Source organism: Canis lupus, chromosome 35 (genome assembly GCF_003254725.2).
Source record: "Canis lupus dingo isolate Sandy chromosome 35, ASM325472v2, whole genome shotgun sequence".
Taxonomy (NCBI): Eukaryota; Metazoa; Chordata; class Mammalia; order Carnivora; family Canidae; genus Canis; species Canis lupus.
In genome coordinates this window covers 18740283-18750772 of record NC_064277.1, presented here as the reverse complement: position 1 = coordinate 18750772, position 10490 = coordinate 18740283, and the positions used below count along the sequence as shown (strand labels likewise).

Genomic DNA, 10490 nt, shown 5'->3' with positions numbered 1-10490 from the left:
ATGGTTATGCCATTCACTGAAATAAAAGAGTAGAGATATCTAGGCTAACAGGAAGTGATGAGTTTCATTTGTACAACATATATGAGGTGCCTTTGGAAGGTCCATAAGGAAAGTTAGGTTAGGCAGTGAAGATTTGCAGTTTTAGAGCTCAAGGAAGAGATTAGGACTGAAGATAAACTAAAACAATGAGTATGGGTGAGGTCTTCTAAAAAGGAAAGTGGAAGAGAAAAGCCCAACATATAAAGGTTGGGTGGAAAGGAAAACAAATATATTTGCATTTGAGATGAAACAGAGATGCAGCCACAAGCATACACAGACTAAAAACCATTATATGCAATTTCATGAGAGATTTGAAAATGTAGAGAAAATAGATAATTTTCTAGCAAAATTAAAATTACCAATTATAACTTAGGTTGACCATAACAACAGAACTGTAAAGCCCACTAAGAATCTACTTTCTATTGCAAAAAGGAGCAATGCCTAAGATATTTTTCATAATCAAGTTCTTTCTAACTCCAGAACCAGAAAACTTCTGTTTATAAGGTCTTAACCTTGGGAACACACTTTATTTGGGGGAAAATGAAAAACTAGGAAATAATGATCACAGAATTAAGAGGAGAACATAAAACATTAATGGTATGGTAACCAACAGAGTCAGGGGAGGACTGACTTATGGCATAGTTTCTGCATTAGTATTCATAGTAAACATTCCCTGCTTGATACTCAGTGATAGTAGTTTTCGATATTTCTAACACTGGATCAAGTCAGAACATGAGGACTGGGACCCTCACACTTATGGCTACTTAATGTGGAACATCTGCAAGGCATTATAGAGAAATGTTGTAGTACATAGATGCAGGACCAGTTATAGTCTTATTTTCTAAGAATCTGCCATAAAAGATTTGGGCCCAAGTGTCTTCAAAAAGTTGAGCTTGTGCTTGGAATAGGGCTAATTCCTCCGTCTCTAATTTGCAAAGCCCTTTGAAGTAAAAATGGTGTCACTGTAAAAGGCAATCTAGTTTAAACTCTCATGGGATTTAGACCTGTGAACCCTGGAAATAGACTCAGTAACAAGTAATAAGAGTTATAACAAAAAAGATTCATTGAGTAAAAGAAGGCTATGAGATATTCAGGCTATGCAGTGGCTGGGATCAATGAGACTGGACAGAGACCATGGGTGACTGTGTGGGACTTTAGACCTGATTTGGAGAGCTATGACAGTCTCCTTTTGCTGATCTTTGCTCTTGGCCACTCTGAAAGCAGAGTTCAGTTTCTGATACTAGATCTTGGGGTGGGGGTGGGAGTTGGACACACAAATGGGTTCTGAAGCTCTTACTTGGTACATAATTTTCTCACTATATTATTCTGGACCAGGACATGAAATTGAAAAAATACTTTAAGTTTAAATGGTGATCAAGAGTGACATCAGCATCATGGTGGTGTAAGATGTTCTTTCTTTTGGTGCACCATTTTAAACAATGAGACATCTATCTGTAAACAAGCATATTTATGCATGTTGTAGGATCTAGCATCATATGCCAAGGGACCTGAGAATAGTCTTACCTACATATAAATCTGGTAACAAGTAGACAGACCTTGGCACCAGCTGTAGATCAAACAGAGCAAGCTAACCAGCTCTAGTCCCCTTTGGCATGTTGGGGAAAGACCTGGAGTGTGCTGACCTGGGCAGATACCTACAAACAAGACAGAATTTATAGAAGTGTGGCCTTCCTAAGATTATATATGTACCCCCATGTGTTTTCTATCTGTGTGTATTCATATTTATATTTATATTTATTTTTATTTATATCTGTATCTATGAATGAGTTTGGATATAGTAGAAATGGTAAGAGGATTTTCCCTGTACTGCCACCTCCATCAAGTGAACATTGCACGAGGCTGACCTATCAGAGGTGATCTCTCCCACAGGGAAAAGGAGAGAACTAAATGAGTACCTAGCTACCTAGTTGTGTGACCCATGTTGGAAAAACCGATCTCTCTCTAGCAGCACCCAGAACACTAAGGTGGAACCTCTATGACTGAGTAGGGGTGGGTAGAAGTTTGGGAAAGATTAGAATATCAAAGGATATTTTAAAAGGTACAGTTCCTGTTGATTGCAGTTAGGACTTCAGCACAGACTACACTCATGGGCCTCTGGGAGTACCACACCCAAGGAACTCCCCAGTGAGTTCACAGGAACTCCCGATGGCCCAAGAGCTAAACCCATACCTCCATGGCCAATTTCTTGTGTGCACCACCCACTGCAGTGGGAGCAAGTCTGGTGTACTGAATGCTGTCAGAAAGACACAATATCCATGGATAATAGAGAAATCACAAACTTTAGCCATATCACTCCCTTCTAGAAAACCAAGAAGGTTGAGAAAATTCAAGATATACAATATCAATTAGAAGTATATTCAATCTGAAAGCATCTAGTAAAGATTTAAAAGGTGTCTAGTACTTCAAATGTAAATGCAGCAACAGAAAACTATGAAAAACAGTAAAAAAAGAAATCAATAAAATCAAGGAAACTTGTCATTACCAAAAGATAGCAATAATTCAATGATCAAGTTCAGGGACATGGAATTATGTGATTTAGTTGATAAGGAAATCAGAATGCTTTTGTGAAAATTCAATGAACTACAAGGAAACTCAGGCAGACAATTCACTGAAATCAGAAAAAATGAATAAAATGATGTATTTGTCAAAGAGATATATTTGTTAAAAAGAACCAAACAAATTCTGGAGCTAAAGAATTTAATGAATGAAATATAAAATTCAATAGATAGAATCTGCAGCAGACTAGAGCAAATGAAAGATAAAATAAGTGAGTCAGAAAATAAGACGTTTGAAGTAACCCAAAGGAGAACAAATAAAAAGAATGAGAAAGAATGGAAAAAACCATCTCTGTAATCTACAGATTCCAATAGAAGAACAAATACTAGAAAAAAAGGAGATTTCAGAAGAAATAGGAAGGTAAATTATTTAGAAAAAATAACTGACAACTTTTTCCAAGCTCACAGAGGAACTTGGACAACTACTGCTGCTGCCCTGAAATTTGCCCTCCATCCCACATCAAGGCTCTGGCTCATTCTGATTAGAGTGGGGGGTGATAATGATGCCTTAAGCTCCATCCTGTGCCAGAGTTGTCCCTTGGGTCCCAGTTCACAGCACTGAATATACTTCCAGGGCTTTGCCCTGCTATTCTCTTCCCAGTATTCCAGGTTCCATCACATCACTGTGATGATGATCATTGGATCATTGGATGTCATTGGAGTCATGCTGCTATTTTGTGACTGTCTCCTGGGATCAGAAATGAGACTTTGACCCCAAATCCCAGGCTGTGCTATTGTACTGTGCCTTCTAAGCTGAACTCCACTGTACTTTGTCCTCCCAGGGCCCAGGCCTTTGCTCTATCTTTCCTTCCCCTTGCCAGAGTCACTGGGTATCAGTAGTGAGCTGCTGATATCCAAGTATTGGTACCATGGGATATCTAAACACTAGACACCAGTACCACAACTTCAGCAAAAGACTTGTGCTCCAGGACCCAGGTGCTATGGTAGTTCTGTGCCAGATTCTAGAATCCTGGCTCCAATACTGTTGTGAGCCCTCTCAATGCCAGCACACTACACACCAGGTACCATGAAAGATCTGCCTGGCTAGAAATTCTGTCCACAGGGGCAGAAAAAAAAAAAAAAAGGAACAGAAAGTATACAGCCATTGTTACTCTGAAGATCTCAATAGCTCTACCTGCTACTACCATCTACAGATCCTCTGTAGTCATAAATACAGAAAAGCTTTACATTCAGACAAACATCAACCTCAGCTGATAGAGTGGAATGGAGAATCTGCCACTGTGCCTTCTCAGGAACTAAAGACATGAAAGTGGTGCTCTTATGGCCATTGCTAGGTGAAAGTCTTTACTCACTGCAGCCAGGCTAAAGATACTGGGTTGGGATCCCTGGGTGGCGCAGCGGTTTAGTGCCTGCCTTTGGCCCAGGGCGCGATCCTGGAGACCCGGGATCGAATCCCACGTCAGGCTCCCGGTGCATGGAGCCTGCTTCTCCCTCTGCCTGTGTCTCTGCCTCTCTCTCTCTCTTTCTGTGTGTGACTATCATAAATAAAGAAATAAAATTAAAAAAAAAAGATACTGAGAGAGGTGAATGCACCCTTAGATGTGCAGACATCAAATACAAAGCCATTAGAAAAGAAAAAGTCAAGGAAACATGATATGAGCAAAGAAACAAAATAATATTCCAGTAAATGATCCCAAAGAAATAGAGATTTTATATTATGAGAGTCCCAGAAGTAGAAATGAGGAAGAAAGGGAAGGAAAATTCATTCAAAGAAAGAACAGCTGGAATTTTCCCAAATCTTAGAAGGGATATGGCCATCTAGGTACAGGAAGCTAAAAGATCCTCAGATTCAACCCAAGAGATCTTCACGGAGACACATTATAATCAAGTTCTCAGAAATCAAAAGACAAAGAAGTTTGAAAGGAACAAAATAAAAAAATATTTTATACAAGAGAATCCCAATAAGGCTATAAAGCAGATTTCTCAGCAAATACCTTGAAGGACAGGAGAGAGTAGTATAATATATTCAAAATGAACAAATTTTTTAAAAAAGTCAACAAAGTATATTTTACCTAGCAAAGTAGTCATTCAGAAATGACAGAAAAATAAAGACCTTCCCAGATAAACAAAAGTTGAGGAAATTTATTACCACTAGACCTGCACCATGAGGATTATTAAAGGGAAATCTTCAAGCAAATACAAAAGTATAATAATCAGTAAAGTGAAAATATATAGAAGTGTAAAATTCACTGGTAAAGGCAAATATGTAGTCAAGTTCAAAATAGTTTAATACTGTCATTGGCAGCATTTAAATCAATCTGAAATCAAAATAGAGGTTGAGACAAAAATGTCGAAAATAAGTATAAGAGCTACTATATTATTAGTTAATGGGCACACAATATGAAAATGTAAATTCAGAAATCACCATATTGTGGGAAGGTTAAAAGTAATGTATAGAAATCACTTATGCAATAGAAAGTGTTATTAGTTTAAAATAGAAGTTATATCTATAAGACATATTATAAAAGCCTCATGATAACCACAGAACAAAAATCTATAATATGTACAGAAACAACAGAAAGAACCAAGGCATACCACTACAATAAATATCATCAATTCACAAAGAAAGGTAGCAAGAATAGAAGGAAATAAGAAACTACAAGATATAAGAAAACAGTAAAATGGTAATAGTAAATTCTTAACATAAGTACTTTAAATGTAAATGTTTTAATTCTATAATTAAATTCAGACACCGAGTGGCTGAATGAATGAAAAAGAAACAAAATACAACTATATGCTGCCTACAAGAGATTCTTTTAAGTTTAAAGACACTCACGGGCTGAAAGTTAAGGGATTAAAAAAAGATATTTCAGCCATATGGAAACCAAAAGAACACAGGGGTAGCTCTACTCATATCAGACAAAATAGACTTTAAGTCAAAATGTAGGACAAGAAAGAAAGTCATTACATATTGATAAAGGGATCAATTCATCAGGAAGATAAAATGATTCTAAACATATAAGCACCTAAATATATTTAAAAATTGTTAACAGATGTGAAGCAAAAAATAGCAATGCAATAATAGCAAGGGATTTCAACACACTACTTCCAAGAATGGATATTATTCAGGTAGAAAATCAATAAGGAAATAATGGAGTTGGATGACATTTTAGACTAAATAGACCTAAGAGATATGTATGTGCAAATATTTCTACCCAATAGCAACAGTATCCATTCTCAAGCACACAGGGACATCCTCCAGTACAGTTTACATGATGGGTCATGAAATATGTCCTAGCAAATGTAAGAAGGTTGAAATCACACCAAGTATCTTTTTCAGACCACAATGCAATGAAATGAGAAATCAATAACAGGAGGAAAATGGGTCCCTGCACAATATCACTTTCTCTTAGAAAGAGCACAGAAGAAGAATTTTGCAAAGCACCAGGCCTATACATAAGGGTATTTGTTTACTAATTTTAGGGCATGTGCTGGATGGGCAGGGATCTGTAGGAAATTTCTCTGGGAACAGAATAACTGTTTGGTGGAATTTTTATTGCTCTTCATCCTGCATAGGTGCCCTGATGCTAGTAGGAGCCAATTCTGATGCTTTTCATCTAACTTGTTAGCACCACTCACTCTGCCCTGGCATTCTCCTGTGGACCAACCTTGTTCACCCACCTGCCCTAGCAGAAACTCCTCCAACACAGCTCCTGCCTTGCCACACATGGTGAATAGCATTGATAGGGACTGGTGCCCTTTTAAATTCACTCCTGCTATAGTTAGGAGGGGACCAATCCTGCCCACCAGCATGTTTATAATAATCACAGCTGAGTCTTGAAGCCAGCCGTACTGGGAGGATGACAATCCCAGCCAGAAGCACTCCCACAAAAGGTACAGCTGAGCCTCTCATCTAGATGTGCCAGAGGCAAGCCCACACACCAGCATGCACACAGTAGTTGTGGCCAGGCATTTCAGTCAGCTGGGCCAGGGTCCAGCCCCACCCAACTGTGTGCCAGCAGCAGTTATGGCCCAGTTACAAAAGGAAGGTGCATGCAGCCCATGCAGGAGACACCCATAGAGGCTGACCCTGGTGACCATCAGGGATTACACTATTGGACCCAACAGGACACCTTCTATGTAAAGCCATACCCTTCAAGAATAGGAGATCTATCTAGTAAATAAAAATAGTCAGACAACAAGGGAGAGAAATATTTTCCAAATGAAATAAGGTTAAACTCCAGAAAAAAACTAAACAAAATGGACAAAAGCATTCTATGTGGTAATAAGTTCAAAGTACTGATAAAGATATCCAGCAGTCTTGAGAGAAGAGTGAATAAGCTCAATGAAAACTTCAAAGATATGGAAAATATTTTTTAAAATTCAGAGCTAATGAATACAATAATTGAAATAAAAAATACACAAGAGGGAATCAACAGATTAGATGACGTGGAAGAAATGTGATCTGGAGGACAGGGTAGTGTACATCATCAAGCTGACAAAAGAAAAGAGAATTTTTAAAAATGAGGATATGTTAAGAGACCTCTGAGACAATATCAACTATATTAATATTCACATTTTAGGTTACCCCAAAGGAAAACAGACACAGGGGCAGAAAACTTTTTTTTTTTTTTTTTTTTTTTTTTTACGTAGAAAAGCAATTTATTCCATTATAAGCACTTACACAGTTAGTCATGGAGAGTAACAGGCCTGCTGGTGAAACAGGTCACCCAAAATAGAGATGGTACCAAACTAGTGGTCAAGGACTAACTCCTAAAAAAAAAAAAAAAAGCAACTCTTATCCAGGATTAATTTAATTTTAAAAACAAATACAAGCTATCAATTCACTCTTCTCAACTCAACTGGACAGTCTACCTGTGGTATAACTGTCAGGTAAAAACATACATCTTTACAACTTGGTGGTCCCAAGTTTTTAAAAAAAACCATTTCACAGAAAGGAAAGAAATATGAAAACAGCTCAAGAAATACACTAACAAGCAAAAATATATGGGGAAAGAGGAACACATAGTTTTGACTTAACTGAAGAAACTGAGAGGAGACTGGTCTACATAGGAAAATGTGCATCCTGGAAAGTCAGGTGTGAAGTTTTTAGAATAGGAATTTATATGACTTGAATCTCCCCTATTTCCTGAATAAAAACGACATCTTGTGGTATTTATACTTCATGGCTCAGACACCTACCTCACTTGGCTCTATTCCTTCCTCACTTTAGCCTTTACTTAAAGGAGTCTGAAAAACTTGGGGATATGGCCTAAGAAGAAAAATAACCACACACAATATTCCCCTTTCTGTGGCTACTTTAGACCTTTGTTACTAGAAAATTCCTGAAGAAAATTTAAATATAAGTCTGTGGCTTTAGTGAATCAAGTCCCCCAGTTAATATTTAGAAAACACCCTCTGTTTGGGCTAATAACATTGTTGATGGTACCTATCACAGAGGGATAGCCAAACAAAGTCTGTGTCTCAAAACCAGTGTTAAATCAATCTCAGGGTTGAGAGGAAAAAAAAAGGGGAGTCTAAAATCACAAGAAGTGCAGACATATCTAGGATCCTTGTCCTTCTGGATCCACGCTTCCTTCAGGGTCTTCATCATTATAAATGTTCTCTGCCATTTGCCACACTTGCATGATATTATCTTCTGATACAGAACAAATCACCCAAGGTTCATTGGGATTCCAGGAGAAATCAGATATCTTGGCAGTGTGACCACCATGAATAAACAACAATTCTGGTGGCCCATCTTCTGCGTCTTCTGGGGATTGTTCCTCTCCGATTTTACTTAAATCCCAGACATTCAGTCTGCGATCAGTACCACTGGAAGCCAAAATAGTCTCATTGTGAGGAGACCACTGAACCTGGAATATTTCATCCTTATGTGATTCAAAGGAATGCAACTTAAGTTTCAGATTTCTTAGATCCCACAAGGCAACAGTCTTGTCGGCTGATCCTGTGGCAAGAATGAACTCACTATAAGGATTGAAAGATAGGCAGTTCACTTCAGCAGTGTGAGCATCAACTGAGTGGCTTGGTTTGGAAGTATTGTTTGAACGAGTATCCCAGATCAAAAGTTTCTGATCATCAGCAACTGACCCAAACAGAGACTCATGAAGCAGATGCCAGGAAACATCTTCTACTACTGCTGTATGCCCTGTAAAGATGGTCTTCGCATCCACAACTTTTCCTTCCTTTGGAACAGCACTGATGTCCCAGAGGCAGATGGTGTGGTCATCTGAAGCACTAAGTAAGTGCCCACTGAGATTTGGGTTCCAAGAAAGTCCATAGCCTTCCTTCTGATGTCCACGGAGACGCAAGTCTGGGTTGCACTCTCCAGAAGGGTCTGGTTTGGAAGGATGTTTTGTATAGTCAAAAACAAGAACATCACTGGATGGAGTCTTTGTTGCAATGATGCAAGGGTTCTGGGGCATATAACGTGCCCGGTTCACTTCTCCTTCATGGTTGATTTTGATTTCTATTTCAATTTTTCCACTAACTGAGCCAAAACCTCCAAATTCTCCTTTCTCACTGTCGTAGTGTGAAGCATCAAACTGAGCATCATCGTTAGGGAGCTGCACACTGGCTATCACAAGATGGTTTTGTTCATCCGACGTGTGTGTTCCCAGGACAAGTCGATGAATGCTGAAGTCTTTCCCTTCTGGTCTGGTTACATCTGGAAGCCACTGTGCAGTTAGGCTAGGCCACTCCAGAGCATGGGTCATCACCAAATCGTAAAGAAAAGGGGTGTTCTTTTTCCATATTTTGTACTCTTCGTTGATCACACGTTCCTCTACTGCGTCATCAAAGGCTGCTTCCTTGTCGGCCATGGCGGGCAGGCGAGCCGGGGGGATCCCGGGGTCGAGCGCTGCGGGAGGGGCGGGGAGGCTACAGGCGCTCGCTCTGCGCGCGCGGCCTCTATTGTTTCAGGGGCAGAAAACTTATTTGAAGAAATAATAGTTGAAAATTTCTCTAACCTGGGGAGGGAAACAGAACATTTAAGTCTAGGAAGCTCAGAAACGCACAAAAAAGGATGCACCCAGAGATCTTCATCCAAGACACATAATAACTAAAATGTCAAAAATTAAAAATAAAGAAAATCTTAAAAGCAGCAAAAGAATCCATCAATAGATAAATGGATAAAGAATATGTAGGGTATATATACAATATACACACACATTTTATATCTAAAATGGAATATTATTCAGCCATAATAGAAAATAAAAGATTGCCTTTTGTGACAACATATTTTAACCTTCAGGGGTTTTTGCTAAGTGAAATAAGTCAGGGAAAGACATATATCATATGATTTCACTTATATGTGAAAAAGAAAACAAGAACCAATGAACAAAAAGCAAAAGCTGAACCATAAATACAGAGAACGATGTTTGCCAGAGAGTGGGGGGTGGTAGAGGGATGGGGAAAATTAGAGAAGGGGAGTGAGAGATTCAGGCTTCCAGCCATGAAATGAATAATTTATGAGATAAATGGTATTGCATAGGGAATAGAGTCACTGGTACTGTAATAGTATTGTATGATGAAATGTGGTAACTAGTGAGCACAGCATAATGTAACAGCAACAAAAAAGCAGCAAGAGAAAAGTAAATTGTTATATACAAGGGAAATTCATAAAGTTATCAGCTGATTTTTCAGCAGAATTTTTCTAGGCCAGAAGGGAGTGGCCTAATATATTCAAAGTGCTGAAAGGAAAACACCTATGACTAAGAATATGGACTTGGCAAGTTTATGATTCAGATTGGAGAGATAGAACTTCCCAGACAATCAAAGTTAAAGAAGTTCATCACCACTAAACTGGCTTTACAAGAATGTTAAAAGACTTCTTTAGGGGCACCTGGGTGGCTCAGTTAGTTAAGCATCTGACTCAATTTCAGCTCAGGTCAT

The 10490-nt window shown here is 38.6% G+C and overlaps 1 protein-coding gene across 1 annotated transcript; it reads right to left on the bottom strand.

The window, feature by feature from the left end:
• Positions 1 to 7372: 7372 nt before the first annotated feature.
• On the bottom strand, positions 7373 to 9520 carry LOC112657503 (histone-binding protein RBBP4-like). The gene has a single exon (XM_035710560.1). The coding sequence runs from the start codon at positions 9416 to 9418 to the stop codon at positions 8141 to 8143; it is 1278 nt and encodes a 425-aa protein (XP_035566453.1). The 5' UTR covers positions 9419 to 9520; the 3' UTR covers positions 7373 to 8140.
• Positions 9521 to 10490: the final 970 nt, after the last annotated feature.